General features: G+C 50.3%; 2 protein-coding genes across 5 annotated transcripts; one reads left to right on the top strand and one right to left on the bottom strand.

The window, feature by feature from the left end:
- Positions 1–255: 255 nt before the first annotated feature.
- LOC120900771 (protein strawberry notch) lies at positions 256–13,910 on the top strand. Of its 3 annotated transcripts, XM_040308220.1 has the most exons (13): positions 256–1,002; positions 2,726–2,885; positions 5,110–5,487; positions 6,289–6,567; positions 7,937–8,151; positions 8,251–8,341; positions 8,415–8,800; positions 8,880–9,286; positions 9,361–9,514; positions 9,589–11,479; positions 11,554–11,692; positions 12,361–12,727; positions 12,802–13,910. In XM_040308220.1, the coding sequence occupies exons 1-13, from the start codon at positions 991–993 to the stop codon at positions 13,045–13,047; spliced, it is 4,725 nt and encodes a 1,574-aa protein (XP_040164154.1). In that variant the 5' UTR covers positions 256–990; the 3' UTR covers positions 13,048–13,910. The 3 variants fall into 3 exon arrangements, with proteins under 3 accessions (XP_040164154.1, XP_040164157.1, XP_040164156.1); XM_040308223.1 differs by lacking the exon at positions 6,289–6,567; XM_040308222.1 differs by lacking the exons at positions 256–1,002; positions 2,726–2,885 and adding an exon at positions 4,702–4,969.
- A 62-nt stretch (positions 13,911–13,972) lies between these two features.
- LOC120900772 (protein GUCD1) lies at positions 13,973–15,682 on the bottom strand. Of its 2 annotated transcripts, none has more exons than XM_040308224.1 (7): positions 15,450–15,682; positions 15,202–15,353; positions 14,953–15,124; positions 14,754–14,877; positions 14,494–14,681; positions 14,324–14,430; positions 13,973–14,252 (listed from the first exon to the last, which is right to left on the bottom strand). In XM_040308224.1, exons 2-7 carry the CDS (start codon positions 15,206–15,208, stop codon positions 14,158–14,160), a joined length of 693 nt encoding a protein of 230 aa, XP_040164158.1. In that variant the 5' UTR covers positions 15,209–15,353; positions 15,450–15,682; the 3' UTR covers positions 13,973–14,157. The 2 variants fall into 2 exon arrangements, with proteins under 2 accessions (XP_040164158.1, XP_040164159.1); XM_040308225.1 differs by having other exon boundaries at positions 15,202–15,310.
- Positions 15,683–16,017: the final 335 nt, after the last annotated feature.

The following is a 16,017-nucleotide window of genomic DNA, read 5'->3' as shown; positions in this document are numbered from 1 at the left end:
GGTTTGCTATTTTTATTCCGAAACCTATTGTTGGAAAGAAATTTCGAATGAAAAAAGGCTCTTCTCTGCAAGAGTGGGAAATTTTCCTCAAATCATTAAAATTAGATTTTAGATTTAAATTTAAAATAACGTGTAGTGCACCTTTTTTGCACGCTACTGTATGTGAGCGATGGTGCGTGAGTATTCAACCCGACAGTGTAAGCAAAGAAACGTCAGACAAAATGTCATCCAACGAGGAGGGCGCGCACACATGGTCAGCAAACCTTCGCCTCCCTTGCGGTGCCGCTCTAGTTTCCTGCGAGCACACAGCGAAGGCGACTGCCCGTGCAAGAACGTACCAACCAATATACTCGCCAGCCCTTTCCGGAACGCTTCCGGAACGAACGTGCGTAACGATTGTGTGTGTGTGTGTGCGCGCGAGGGGTAAGGAGTTTGTGTTCCGTTGCGGTTCGGCGTTACAAGGGGACAGTGTCTCCGCACCGGTACAACGACACTCACGCACACACAGGCCGCAGTGCAAAAGCGGAGGGGGGCTTGATGACCCCGACAGCTTCTACTCCCTGATTGTTTGGTAACATCCAAGTGTGCTGTGTGTGCGGGAAGTGGATTGCGAAAATTTGCCGTGCGTTGTGATCCAGGCAGGCCGCACCGTACTTTCATGTGGCCTGTGGTGCGGAAAAGCGAATTTGTCGTCGCAAGTCGTGTTTGCTAAACCAGTCGCCTGCCGTTGCGGCATAAGGTGGTGTGCAGCTTTCCCCCTGCTCGGGGTGGTTCCGGACGGTGCAGATGTGAGCTCGTGATAGGAATAGTGCATTTGTGTGCGGATTCAAGTGATCGGGAAGAGAGAGAAAAAAAACAAGGTTTACAGGGAGAAATACTGTTCCATCCACCAAATCCACCAAACGTTAGTGGCGGAATTTGTTTGCAAAAAAGCGACAGTGAAAGGAAAGAAAAATCGACCAAAGCCAGCAGCAGCAGCAGGAAGCAGCTATGAATCGGATGGTAATTTTTTGTTTTGGTTTTTACACATCCTTGCCAAGCAGTGTCATCATCACATATCCACTTCCCCCGCCCTGTCTGGGTGTAGCGCCTTTCAACGCTGCTGTCAGTTTCAGCAGCTCATGACCGGCAAGTTTTCGGGAGGATTTCGGGAGCATGCAAAAACAGAGGCAGACAACATCCCTCCTTGCCAGTATTAATCCCGTGTATTGCAGGAGTTGCCGTGCACGTTAGCAATTACAAAAACATGCAATCGGGGATGGAATAAAACAGAGCCCCCGGCTGGAGGAAGAGAAAAAGCATAACATAACCAACAACACAAAAAAGAGGCCCGTAGCGAAGGGGGCGAGACGGCGAATGTCATATTTTGACAGAACAACATGCTGCTGGTAGGGGTGGGGGACGAGCGGATGCTCAATATTCGTGGACAGGTTGGGCCGGCATGTTCGCAACCCAGCCGTGCTCGCTATCCTGGAATGTCCTTGGTGAATTATTGGTCTGTTTCGGGTAAATTATACTTGGAGCATTAGGAAAAGGAGCTTTACATGAGGATGGGTGTGGCTTTTATCGATTTGAGGGGATAACGATTGGAATAGGAACTCCCGGCCACCAAGACGAATTAAGTAGGAGGAAAGCGGACACAATAAGCAGCTCCTATTTCGCAAGCAGTAGGATTTATGTTGATGATTTGTGCAAAGGCGCAACTAAGTAGGGATAGATTAACGACAGGAACATATTGCTGTTTTTTCGTGTCGCATGCTGAAAAAAAAAAGATAAAAAGACCTGAAAACTATTTTTTTTTTTGTAAAAAAAGGGACACTTTTAAGACAAATCTGACAACGAAAAGGGAATGTTTTGCGGTTCCCTCGTGTGCCGCTCGCGCCATCTCCACCACCACCACACAATCATCACAACGTGCTTGAAAACACGTGGAGCCGACAGTAAACAGGTTGCGCAGCATGCCATGCCATGTGGTTTTTGTTGCCTTGCTTTTGGTACACATTTTTGGGGTGGTTTTTCTTCTTCTTCCTCTCCGCTCCTCTTTTTCGGTGGTGAATGGCAATGCCGGTAGCGGCTAAATCGCATCGATCGCCATGTGGTGGGAAGATCAGGGGGTCTGGTTTAATCATTTTAAGATAATTTTGTTTTTTTTTGTATTGCTTCTGTAATGTTATCTTTGGCAAATGCTTAACGTAAAAAATAAACATCTTAATTTCTATAATTTTATTAAACTTCCATCTTTTAATCTTTTTTTAAATATTTAAATCATAAATAAATCCCTTTGGAGCGCTTCTATTATTTTCTAAATGTTTGATCTGTACACATAAAAAATAAATATTGTTTGGATACTTTCCCTCGAACTCAAAATATGTGATAAAAGGAATAAAAGAAATAAGCATTTTCAAGAAAAGCATTATATTTTGTACATTCGAATAATATTAGCAAAATTGAATCTTCCGATAATGTATCATATATTTAATTAACTATCTAACCGAGTTAGCCTGCGATAAGATTGTACCGTCGTAGCAAATTCCTTGGAGAATTTGATTCGGGGGAACGCGGGAACAATGAATTATTTAATGAGCAATGTGCTGCTGCACAATAGTCTTTCGCTAGCGAAATTTTACTTATTTCCCATTTAAACGGCTTTTAATGTCCTTCCGTTGTCGCTGATAAGTAATAATTTAAACTTGTCCCCCCTCCCTTTCGTTGGGCTGTTTTGCAGGCTTTGAAGAAATCCTCCTACGGCATGGAGGAAGACGACGATGACGAGGAGGAGGAAGCCGACGAGAAGGTTGGCGGTGGTCGCGGCGGCGGCGGCGGCGGCGATTCAACCGATTCCGACTTTGACGACGACGAAGATCCGGACGAGATTGAAGTACCAGGTAAATATATACTTATAGCCAACCCGTGCCAGTAGAACCGCGTGCGCGGGGGCAGTCGGCCAGTAAATGGTTGCCATGACTGGGAGGTTTTGCTGACAAATGCTTGCCCGGCGGAGGATGGTAATGGTAATGATCTGCTTTTTGTTCGCGATTTCCGCGTAGTGCCGAGTAAATAATATTCAAGATTTTCGGATCCGATCAGGAGGCAGCAGCATTTGACATGAGGGAGATAAAGGCCTTGGTCGGACCAAAGAGGCAACCAGCCGATCCTGCAGCAGCATTTAATTGTATATGTACATCCCGTGGTGAAACGGGGTTGTTGCTTTGATGGATGCAGGCACATGGGGCAGGCTGAGAAGCGAAAAAGCAGGCCAGGGAGTGTTGGAAGATACAAATTTCAAATCAGCTCGCTAATACGAGCTAATAACTAACCCGGTCCGACCTGCGAATCGACGAAGCTCCCCCGGGGGGGCCGAGTTGGAGGTCTTGCGGATTTGTCCTGGGCTGCCCAGTGCATATGATGCAGTCATGCAGCCGAACAGCCACATCCGCCCGTCCGCCTGCTGTATACGGCGCGGACTTGACCGGTGCAACGTTTCGGGCCTCCCAAATTATCTCCTTCAGCCCCACACGTTCTTATGTATATATTATTATCCACCAGAACGCACCCACACACACACACACACACAAACAAGCAGTCATAGGAGAATCGATTCAATTTTGCACTGCGCCTCCCCTTCCAGACCTTCCATCTCCAAATCCATGCAGGACATCGTCAAGTAGGGGACCGCGACCCATCCGATGCTGTCCGAAACCCCCCATTGCCGCCGCGCTGGTTGCTGTGGCGGATCGGTTTGGCGAATTTCTCACGAACAACAAAAACCCCTTTCCATCTCCTCCCTCCACACACACACACACACACGCACTCAGGTCGGAGGGCGACGATGAAGACGACGTTCCAAGAAACTGGAAGGGTTCGTCGCTACCGCCACCTGTGCGGGAGCGTCTTCGCAACAAACAACCCGAACGCGAATGCCGAACAACCCCTTTCGGTGAAAGATTCCCGTCTCGTCCCTGTCCTGTGTACCCAACCCCTTTTCTAAACTTTCCTACCACCCGCTCACCCCGTTCTTTGCATAATGTAGGCATCAATTTCTTGCTTTAAAGTTTCCCGTAGTGCGCGCTGTCGCTCTCTCTCTCTCTCTCCGTCCCACGCTCATGCCTAGAGGAGGGGGTGGCTACCAACACAACGACCCTCCGTTTCTCCCGGTAGGTTGGGCTGCTTGTCGTTTTGCTAGAAGAAGCAGCAGCAGTTTGGGCAGAATGAGGTTGGGAAGGGTGAGATTAGTAAGGGGTAAGGAGAAAGTTTCCCTCATTCCCGCCTCCCTTCCCTCCTCCCTTCTCCCCCCCTTTGCTTAGACTATAGAGGAATTGTGTTCGCGATTCTAGCACCACCCACTGGGCGTCCGCCCGCAACCCATCCATCCACCCACAATCCACCCGCTGGATCGTCCTGTGTCGACCGTTTTCCGTTCAAAACGATGATTGAGTCCTGCGTGTGTTTCCGCGGACCATCATCCCTGTGGTGGGTGGGTGTGTTGGGTGGGGTAAGCAATAACGCTGCCGCTAAGACGTGAAGCATCCCACCTCCTCCCTCCCACCCCCGGTTCTAATTGTGGCTCTATGACTCGCGCGCTGATGTTTGTGTGTTTATGTGTGTGTGCCACATTCTGGCTCTAACGGCTTGGTCGGTCGGTAAAGGGTTGGTTCGTTATTTGTGCGTTCGTCAGTTGAATTATTAGCTCGCATGTGTCAGGACGCGCGCGCGAAAGGCTCTCCCGGGTTCGTCGTTTACCATCGCACCGCACCGAGATTTGCATCTCTCGCTCTCTCTCTCTCTCTCGCTCATACTCTCTCCCCCGCGTCCGTTTTGGCTTTTGACCGACCGAGCCTAAAATTATCGATCTGCTGTTCCGTGCTGTTTGTTTGCTCCGCGCTGGTTTCGGGGGCAGTGCAAGAAGACGCTGCTAGCAAGACGCTGAACCAGGGAAGGTTCGAAACGGTTGACAACCACAGCCACCAAGGTATTCGCGATGTCGGTTTCCGGTGTGTGTGCCAATGTTACCTTTAATTCCTGTTTCAAAATATTCGTTATTTCATTTGCTGTTTTTTTGTTGTTGTTTTCTAATACAAACTGTCTTTGCTCTTTCATCTTTTTCTTCAGGCGGCGGCAAAGATCTGGCCACGGTTGCTACGCTGACGAAAAAGTACAAAACGGAAGCGGCAGCAGGCACATCGACCGTCGCGGGCACCGGATTCGGCATGGCAGCAACCGGCATTAGCAGCAAAAGCGATGCAAAGCAGCAGCAGCAGCAGCAACCGGGTCAGAAGGTGCAGCCAGCGCCGCCGGTTCTGAACAAGCTGGCCGGCGGTAACTTTATCATTAAGCAACCCTCCAAAGATTCGATAGCGGGCGTGATGATGGCGAGCGGCGGTGGTTTGATCGCGGGCAACCGTACGGCAGGCGCCATCGGCACCGCCATGAAGCCAACGGGCGGCTCGCGGTTGACCGGACCGGTCGGTACCGGCACGGGGGGCAGTGGTGAGTAGTGTAATCGTTCACAGAATCTTAGTATATTAAGGGGGGGTTGCCTGTTGTGTGCCGGCGGCACAAGGGCGGAAAAGAAAGGCGGCTCATGGAAGTGACGTCACTTGAGCGCGTTAATAAGACCGCATGCTCTACCAACCACAGGGTCAAATTTCCCGCCAAAAGAAAAGCGTTTTGTAGCAGGAAAGACTCAACATCCTTTCCTGTTTTACTGCATTAATCTTGTTTGGCGATTGGAAATGTTGCCCAGGGTTGCCGCGATGTCTTAGGTTCGTTGGTGCTTGAAGAAGAAGCTCTAGCCATGCTCTTTTCAACGGCTCCCTTGCTTGCTCCTCGCTAACTTGCCTTTTTGTCTTTTGTCTCTTGTTCTCTTCCACCCGCACTGTCCGGTTCCATATTCCTTATCAAATATCTGCCACCCTTTCTCCGCTTCCGCACGCCGCCGCGCCGTTTGCCTGGAATCTGGATGCGGAAATAACGCGCCAACCGGACATCGAATGGCTTGTACACGCTGCTGCTCGCTTGCGTGCGTGTGTTGGTGTGTTGGTACATAAATCCTAATCACCTTCTTCACCCGCACTTTACGCGATGCATACCCCCCCCCACCCCACCTCTGCTTCCGTTGCATAAATTATTTGTGTCCTGCGCTGCTTCGGTGCAACTTGGGGATGTTTCTCCCTCATCCCTCCCAATCATTCCCCTCCCTCATTTGTCCGACATGATTCCGTATGAAATTATTTACTTCCGCGGTCCGATTTTCCGGCATCGATCTTGTGTGTCCGTGTGTCGATGCAGCGTCGGCGACAGTTGCTTATACTGCTACTGCACCGTGTCCATCTTCGTCGACCGGCGGTGGTAACCGTTGGGTCGGGTTGGGTGGCGAAGGTCCCAGCGGTAGCAGCAAACCGATCGGGAAGGCAACGGCAGCGATGATGACGACGGGGACGACGTCGATGGTGACGACAACAGCAGCAGCACCGCCGATCACCGGCACGGTACCCCCGGGAGCGACCAGCATACTGGGCGGGCTGGGCAGCTACTATCCGCCCGGCATTGCCACTCTGCTGGCGCAGAGTAAGTTACCGCCGTCACCGGCCACCACCAGTGGCGCCCGTTTGCGGCAGTAGTGCGGCGGCGGCGGCAGCCAAATGGTTCTGCTTTTTTCTTTTCCTGAGCTATGTTTTTTTGCGTTTGTTGTCGATTTTTGGTTTCGTTTCATTTCTTCCCTTTTTGGTAAGGTAATATAGGATATTTTACATTGATTTGTTATCGTTTTCTTCCTGAAGCGCATGTTGTATCAATCATTGCAATGTCTTCTGTTGGTTAGTTGCATGCTTTGGCAGAAATCAGTTTATTTGGTTACTAATTTCTTCATTTTGAGTGTGAGACGTTTATATAAGTTATTTTATCAACTAGAAAATTTCATTTTGCTTTTGATGTATGGTTCTTCTCAGTAATGAATGACAAGATCCGTGTCTTCTTCTTCTTCTTCTTCATTGGCACAACAATCGTTGTCGGTCAGTCAAAGGCTTGCTTGTACACCATTTGTGGGCTTGGCTTTTAATGACTTATTGGTTATTCCCCCCATAGCAGGGTAGTCACAGTCAGGTCCTACACGCATGGAGACACGGTCCGTTCAGGGGTTGAACTCATTACGGTTATGTTGTTAAGTCGTTCAAGTTGACGACTGTACCACAACACCGGCTCAATTATTGAGATATATTGGAGAAATATAACCTGCTGCATTCCATGGTGCTATGGGAATATTGATATAATCAGATTGGATACTATCGATCGAAATTGTTCCACTTCAAAATACATAAATCTGCGACATTGATTAAAAATTAATTTATCCCGCATAGTGCAAAAAAATGGAAATAATTTGACATATTTGAAACCCACTTGTGCCTCTGTAATGGATAATTTGTGTAATTGAATTCAAATTGTTGCTGATGGAGCTTACTAATCGGTCCGCAGGGGCAAGGGGATATAGACGTCAGCTTCTATGTGCTTGTGCAGATGTTAATCTCTGCGAATGTCTCTGGTACATAATTAGATGGAATTGTGATTGGGTTCTTGTCGCGTTTCGCTTCACCCAATGTGCTCCTGGTTCGGAGCATATCTATTGCATATAAGACATTTGCACAGTACATTGATATGTCGTCTTTCCTTTGTTGGATCATTGCTAGAGTTGTGTTTGGCTAGGTCTTAAGACATTCAGGCCATTTCTATTCGTCTCTGGAGGACTTATTTACTTATTCGGTTTCGTCTCGTTTGTGTTTCCAGCCATATATTATTTTCGTATTTATGCTTAATGTTTATATTGTTAAGTTATTTAGATTATAATTAATTATCCTTTTTTATTAGTCTTATGTTGCTTCTTATAATTGAATAATTAAACTTCTTTAACGTGATTTTCTTTTTCGCACTCTGCTATCCTCAGTGGAAATGTCCGGCCTCGGAGGGTATGGTGGGAACTCATCGATAGGCGGCGGTGGTAGCAGCGGTGCGATTGGCTCCGACAGCGTGAACAAAATTATGACAAACCAGCTAATGCTGCAAAACCTGCAGGCGATGCTGGTGGCCAATCCGCACTACCTAACCAGCGGCATACCGACGCAACTGCTCTCGCAAATGGTGATGGCAGATCCTAGCAAGGTACTTTTAATAGAATTAAAGCTGTGTTTATTATTTAAAAAAACCTGAAAAGTGTCACTTGTGTGGAGAATATTAATTTAAACCGTTTTTCTTTGCCAGCTACAACTCAACCAAATGCCCGAAGAGGAGGAAGCGGAAGATGAAGAGATGGGTGTGGCGGAAACGTACGCCGAATATTGGCCGGCAAAGCGTAAGTAGGAATAATCAAATTTTGTGCTAATTTGTTTTTAATGTTTTTTTCTCTCTCATTCTCTTTTTCACAGTGAAAATTGGCAAAAAGCACCCGGACCCGGTAGTGGAAACGGCCTCCCTATCTTCGGTCGAACCGAGTGACGTCTACTATCAGCTGTCGATTCCGCCCGAAACGATCAACGGTGGGTTGCTGAGCGCCCTTCAGCTCGAGTCGATAACGTACGCGAGCCAGGCACACGCCCACCTACTGCCGGACGGGACGAGGGCCGGCTTCCTGATCGGGGACGGAGCGGGTGTCGGTAAGGGTCGTACAATCGCCGGCATCATCTACGAGAACTATCTGAAGGGGCGCAAGAAGTCGATCTGGATATCGGTGTCGAACGATCTGCGGTACGATGCGGAGCGCGATTTGCGCGACATTGGAGCCGGCAAGATTGAGGTGCTTGCTCTTAACAAGGTAAGATTGGACGCCGAAAATAAAAGTATTTCCATAATTTGTGATTCCTAATTGGACTGTATTTTTCCCGCTCCCACAGCTTAAGTACGCTAAAATCAACTCCACGGTCAACCACAACGTGAAGAAGGGCGTCATCTTTGGCACGTACTCGGCCCTGATCGGGGAGTCGCAGAGCACGGCTGGGAAGTACAAGTCGCGGCTGAAGCAGCTGCTGCAGTGGTGCGGGCCCGACTTTGACGGTGTGATCGTGTTCGACGAGTGCCACAAGGCGAAGAACCTTTGCCCGGTGGGCTCGAGCAAGCCGACGAAAACGGGCCTGACCGCGCTGGAGCTGCAGAACAAGCTGCCGAAGGCGCGGGTCGTGTACGCGTCCGCCACCGGCGCATCGGAGCCCCGGAACATGGCGTACATGGTGCGGTTGGGCATCTGGGGCCAGGGGACACCGTTTCCGTCCTTTAACGATTTTATACAGGCGGTAGAGAAGCGGTAAGTGCTGATGCTTGTAATGATTCTTCTGAACGTATTCCACTCATTGACGGTTGGTGATTTTCTCTCCACAGTGGTGTGGGAGCGATGGAGATCGTTGCGATGGACATGAAGCAGCGTGGCATGTACATTGCGCGCCAGCTAAGCTTCCACGGGGTGACGTTCAAGATCGAGGAGGTGCCACTGACGAAGGACTTTAAGCAGGTGTACGATGCGTCAGTGGAGCTGGTAATTATTGCGTTTATTTTGCAAACTTTTCCAACAATTAACTGATTTCCCCCCGAATTTCTTCTCCTCCGCAGTGGGTGGAGGCGATGCAAAAGTTTACCGAAGCGGCAGAACTGATCGATGCCGAGAGCCGCATGAAGAAGACGATGTGGGGCCAGTTCTGGTCGGCGCATCAGCGCTTCTTCAAGTATCTCTGCATCGCCTCGAAGGTGAACCACGCGGTGAAGGTTGCGCGCGAAGCCATTAAGTATGGCAAGTGTGTGGTGATCGGTCTGCAGTCGACCGGCGAGGCTCGCACGCTGGAGCAGCTCGAGCGGGACGATGGCGAGCTGAGCGATTTCGTGTCGACGGCAAAGGGTGTGCTGCAGTCGCTGGTGGAGAAACACTTCCCCGCACCGGACCGGAGTCGGATCAATCGGTTGCTGGGGCTGGCGGACGGTCGCACACAGCTCGACAGTATACTGCAAGATATTGCCCGCAGCAAGGCGACGGCACCCGCGTCCGGAGGGACGGCTCTCGGGGATGCGAAGCGAAAGCGTGCCGGAGCTGCCAGCAAGACGGCGGGCGTGCCAAAGACTAAGCGCTCGAGAAACAACGGTTCGTCGGACGATGAAGGCTCGTCGTCGGACGCATCGTCGACCGCCTCATCGCCCCGTCGCTCGAACGAATCCGACTTCCAGCCGTCCGACAGCGAGCCGGAGGAAAGCGACAACGACCACTACGACAGTGCGGCGAGCCAGAGCGACGAGTACAATCCGTTCTTCACCGGGTCGGGCAGCGACGACGACGATCCGTGGGTGAGCAGCAAAACGAAGTCATCCTCCTCCTCGAGCAAGGTAAAGTCGAAAGGCAAGAGCAAACCACCGGCGACAACGGCGGCAGCGACTGTTTCGTCCGCCGCAGCGCTAGCGCTGGGCACGGGGCGGAAGAAACCGATCAGCACGCAGGACAAAATACAGGCCCACCTGACGAAGAAGCAGACCGACACGAAACCGACCACCATCCAGTCGAGCAATGGCTTCTCGATCCAGCTGGCGGGCGGTCCACCGCCGAAGGACGCGATCGAGCGCGCCTGCCAGATGAAGGACGAGCTGCTGGCGAAGATTGAACGGTTGGGCGACCGGCTGCCGGCCAACACGCTCGACCAGCTGATCGACGAGCTCGGTGGGCCGGAAAATGTGGCCGAAATGACGGGCCGGAAGGGGCGCGTCGTGCAGAACGACGACGGTTCGATACAGTACGAGTCGCGGTCGGAGCAGGACGTGCCGCTCGAGACGCTCAACATTACCGAGAAGCAGCGGTTCATGGACGGGTCGAAGGATGTGGCCATCATCTCGGAGGCGGCCTCGAGCGGCATCTCGCTGCAGAGCGACCGGCGGGTGCGGAATCAGCGACGGCGCGTCCACATCACGCTCGAGCTGCCGTGGTCGGCCGACCGGGCCATCCAGCAGTTCGGCCGTACGCACCGTTCCAACCAGGTCAATGCACCCGAGTACATGTTCCTTATCTCCGATCTGGCCGGCGAGCGGCGGTTCGCCTCGACCGTGGCAAAGCGGCTGGAATCGCTCGGTGCGCTTACGCACGGTGACCGGCGGGCGACGGAAACGCGCGACCTGTCCCAGTTCAACATCGACAACAAGTACGGCCGGACGGCGCTCGAGTCGGTGATGAAGACGATCATGGGGTACGAGTCGCCGATCGTGCCACCGCCCGCCGACTATCGGGGCGACTTTTTCAAGGACGTGGCGGGGGCGCTCGTGGGCGTCGGGCTGATCGTGAACAGCGAGCAGATGCCGGGCGTGCTGAGCCTCGACAAGGACTACAACAACATCTCCAAGTTCCTGAACCGCATCCTCGGCATGCCGGTCGAGCTGCAGAACCGGCTGTTCAAGTACTTTACCGACACGCTGGAGGCTACGATCGAGCAGGCGAAAAAGCGGGGCCGGTTCGATCTCGGGATATTGGGTGCGTATGACCCAGCCATATGGTTAGTAAGCTCTAGCAGAGGAATAATGGTGTCGATTTGTCTCGTTCTACAGATCTTGGTGCAGCGGGAGAGAACGTAACGCGCATCAAGCTGATTCGGTTCGCGCGCAAGCACGCGACTGGCATTGCGCCAACCGAGCTGCACGTGGTGAAGGTGGAGCGTGGCATGATTTGGCAGGAAGCGATCGACAAGTAAGGGCGCGAACTTTGTAAAACTCTTTTAGTTGCAACGATTAGTGATGGGAGTTCGGAATCAGACCTACTCGATTCCTATTCCATGTTTGGAATCAATTTCGGAGCCGATTACGATTTTGGAATCGATGCCGATTTCGCAAACAATTCCGATTCTGGATATGATTCCGATTCTAGAACCATTTCAGATTCCGGAGCAGATTCCGAATCTGATTCCGGATCCGATTTAGAAGTCTATTCCGTATCCGATTCCGGAGTAGACTCTGAATCCGGATTCGATTGCGGAACCGATTCCGATTCCAGAATCGATTCCGAAGCCGATTCCAATTCCAGATCCGATTCCGATTCCAGATCCGATTCCGATTCCGGAGCCGATTCCGATTTCGGAACCGATACCGATTCCGGAACCGATTCTGATTCTGAAGCTGATTCCTGACCCGATTCCAGAATCGATTCTGATTCCAAAGCTGATTCTGGAGTCAATTCCGGAGCCGATTCTGGAGCTGATTCCGAAATTGATTCCGGAAACTGGCTCCGGACCTACTATCCGGAATCGATTCCATAAAATTTAAGACCTAGCCCGAATCGATTCCGACGAGAACTTCATTTTTCCTATGACTAGCAACGATGGATTGTAAATATTCGTGTTTACCTTCTCTCAATTGTAGGTGGTCCGAGCTTGGCGGTGAAAAGGAAGGCTTCTACATCTCGCAGCATCCGCGCAACGGCAAGTACAACGTGGTGCTGGCGATCGAGATCGAAAATCCGGCCAAGAAGAAGGCACTAACGGCCGGCGGGGGGGCCAGCGAGTTGAAGGGCAAGAAGGAAGCGATCCTGTTCCAGATCTACCACCCGAACACGGGCCTCCAGTTTAAGCACGAGACGCTGGCCGAGCTGGAGAAGAAGTACAAGAAGGTGCTCAGCACCGAGGCGGAACCGCACTGGACGCAGCTGTACGATGCGTCGATAAACACCTGCTCGCACAGCTACTGGAAGGGCCAGTGCCGGAACGTGTCGCTCGGTCACGAATGTGAGGTAATGAGGGATTAGTGACACTCTCAGTGAATGTTTCTCTCCTTTATTAAACCGTTTTCTTTACACCATTACAGATTGGTTTGCGGCGACGTACGTACAGTGTGCTGTCCGGCTCGGTACTCGCGGTCTGGGCGCGGGTCGAGAACAGTCTGGCCGCCCGCATCGGCAACCAGTCCCGGCTGCAGGTGATTCGGCTGAAGACGAAGGAAGGCGTCAAGATTGTCGGTACGCTCATTCCAAAGAACTGCGTCGAGCAGCTGGTCAAAGATCTGGCCAGCGATTCGGAGAAGGTGGACGAGGTGATCTTTGACGAACAGTAGAGCAGGAGGTCCCGATCGAAGTAGGGTTTGGCCGCATCCCGGTACATGTTCTTTTTGTTGTTATTTGACAAAACTTCACACCCTCCCACGATATGCGAGAGGAAAAGGTTCCTACACAAACGGCACGACTATTGTATAGGCGGTTCGCGCGGTACTGATTTTGGGGTTCGATTGAACCCGAGCCCGATTAGAAGATTTTCCTTACACTTAAGAACGTTTATCGGACGGACTCCTGACCAACTTATTCATCATCCCCTCTCTCTGGAAAGCTGTGACGTGCGATGGTGTACGTCTTTAAACGAGAACACAAGATCCCTGACAAAGGTGTCGTGATAAAGGTAGATCGATCGCAAAGAACGACATTCAAACGATAGAGAGAGAGAGAGAGAGATGCTTAGTCACGATAGCGTGTTTTATTCCTCCCGGTAGCACTTATCGGTTTAGCTTTTTGTTTGTTTTTTTTTTGTTTCGTCCTTAGAGAGACTGTCCTTCGAAGAAGAACTCATGTTTGTTGTAAAGTTTGTGTACAAATTATCTCTTAGTTAACGGATCCATCATCGTCCCCCTCCCCCTTCACGCCGATACTTTTAACTTACAAACCCCCCCGAGAGTCAGCGTCGTGTGCGTGTCGAAGGCGTTGCGGTGTTTCGTTTTAATTTCGGGGACGTTTCTTCCGCCGGGACTGCCGCCGCGCGCACACGTGTTTGGCGTGTTTTGCTTTAATACTTTAACGTACGTTACGCCGGCTCCCTCCCCCCACCCCCCTTCGTCACTTCTAGGGAGCGTGGGTAGAGCGAGATATTTCTCCCGTCATTTCGGAAGGATAGCAAAATAAACAGGATTTAGAGAAGTCATACATTCAACCCGGAAGCGTTTTGCGACTTGGCTTAGAGAAAGAAAGAGATGGGAAGGGGGAATACGTGTGTTGTGAGTGTTTCTAAACGAAGTAAAATTTAATAGAGACATGTAAATGGTAGATAAAACAAAACAATAATATTTGTCAACAATTGCTGCGTGTTGCGTTGCAGACTAGAACAGGATTCCAGTTTTTAGCCCGATCGTCTGCAAAAACCGCTCGACCGCTGGTGGTGGGTGTTGGTGTATATGTTGTCATGTTGGTTTGTCATACAGTAAAATAATATCCTCATCCGTGCCGTTCGCTTTGCGGGCCTTGTCCAATGCTTGATACGGAATGTAGCATACTCCTGAGAAACATAAAAAAAAACATTAAGATATTTAATAGACTCGTACAAACCCGCTCTCCCGCTTTACTTACTGTCTTTGCAGGCAGGATTGCGGTACATAAACTTTTGCAGCTTTTTATTATACCCGCACAGCACTATGTAGTGTCCCATGTAGCTCGGGGTAATGCTTAGGCAGGAGCTGCAAAGGAAGCCAAGCTTTAGTTACTGTTCACGCATACAATCTAGCAGGCCTTGCGCTTACCGTATTTCGCAAGGCAGCTTGTTGAACTTGCACAGATCGCAGTACAGCAGGGAGGCACTGATGAGCAGTATGATGTTGCCGTACGTGCCGAGATGGTCGATCAGGAAGCGATAGTTGACGGTGCACTGCCGCACATCGACCCCGTTCTGCTCGGCGTAGCGGAATTTGTTATTTACCCTCAGCATATCCTACGGTGTTGGGAAAGATAAGCAACTCGCTGTACGCGTACGCAACCACACATATTGAGAAAAGCCGCTTACCAGCGTGTAGGATTTGTAGTAATCGTTTACGCGATGGTTCGGGTTCGCACCGATCGTTTTCGTGAGGTACCGGTGCGGGACATTGAAGTCCTTCAAAACGTAACACAAATCAATTGTCCATGTGCTGAAGTGAGCAATTTTAAATGTGAAATTATCTCAACACACACGCACACAAAAAGGGGCTAGCTGTGTGACCTACCTTTTGCCAAACTGACCCTCGTCGCAGATCTGCTGAAACTGGGACAGAAAGGTTTGGCGCTGCCGACGGTCCAGTACCATTAAAATGCATGCCAGCCCACAGTCCCAGTCGTACCGTTGCGTAAAATGCACAATCGGATTTTCGAGAATGTCCGGAATGTAGCTCGGTATGTCTGGAAAGTGATAGAAAGTGATAGTGAAGGCCACCAGCCATCGGAATCGAAACCGTTTGTGGATATACGGACGTTACCTTCCATCGTGGAGCGCACTATCAAACTGGCTGGGAGGCTTATCTGGCTTGCGTCCCGTCAGCGGTAACGTTGCTCACCGTAGTACTGTGGCCGCGATAAAGATTGGCCCTGGGAGGATTGAGGAGACAGCGAGTTCGATAAGCGAGAAGGGCTGTTGTTATCGCGCGATATCAATATCGAACTCGAACTCGTGGTGTCGAATTTCACATTCTAACACTACTGGCGCATCAATATCTCTCACACATACCTGAGGAAGGTGTTCGAAGACGCTGGTCGCTGGTGAGATGGTGGTTTGCCAGCTGGCAGTGCGTGTGTGCATTATGGTTGCGTGAATGCGTAACGATTACATTGGAACAGTTGCAGCTAATGGAACATGATTTTTGTTTGGTTTTTCTCTGGCGAGCAGCTTGGGAGCAATGAATCAACAATATGGGTGATTCTAGTTGGATTCTGTTTGTTTTCATATCCACTGTCAACATTCACCATTAGAAAGCTGTCAAAGTTCGGCTTTTTCGCTGAAAGGCCCTTCGGGACTGCTCGAACGAAAGGTAGCTGCACGAATAAGGGTGGAAGATTAATGGAAAATCTTTCATAAATTTTAATTTCTCACAATATTGCGTTCTTGAGGTAAAATTGTTAGAAAACGAGTATTTTAATAGCGAAAAGTTGGATTGAGATAGACATATATGACATCGAATGGCTGTAGAAGTTGTAATGTTCAAATTCCATCGTTCGAGCAGCAGTGCTGCCAGTGCAATTTGAATTAGCACGTGGTCAGAGAAGGATTTTGAATTTTGTTCCTATTGAGTGGCATA

This window comes from Anopheles arabiensis, chromosome 3 (genome assembly GCF_016920715.1).
Source record: "Anopheles arabiensis isolate DONGOLA chromosome 3, AaraD3, whole genome shotgun sequence".
Taxonomy (NCBI): Eukaryota; Metazoa; Arthropoda; class Insecta; order Diptera; family Culicidae; genus Anopheles; species Anopheles arabiensis.
This window is presented reverse-complemented; position numbering and strand designations above follow the sequence as displayed.

Bases quoted from the DNA above. Each gene is read 5' to 3' on its own strand.
- LOC120900772 (XM_040308224.1), bottom strand. The intron at 14,682-14,753 runs GTAAGCGGCTTT...CCAACACCGTAG, and splicing joins ACTACAAATCCTACACGCTG to GATATGCTGAGGGTAAATAA. The intron at 14,253-14,323 runs GTAAGTAAAGCG...TATGTTTCTCAG, and splicing joins CAATCCTGCCTGCAAAGACA to GAGTATGCTACATTCCGTAT.
- LOC120900771 (XM_040308220.1), top strand. The intron at 8,801-8,879 runs GTAAGATTGGAC...CCGCTCCCACAG, and splicing joins AGGTGCTTGCTCTTAACAAG to CTTAAGTACGCTAAAATCAA. The intron at 9,287-9,360 runs GTAAGTGCTGAT...TTCTCTCCACAG, and splicing joins ATACAGGCGGTAGAGAAGCG to TGGTGTGGGAGCGATGGAGA.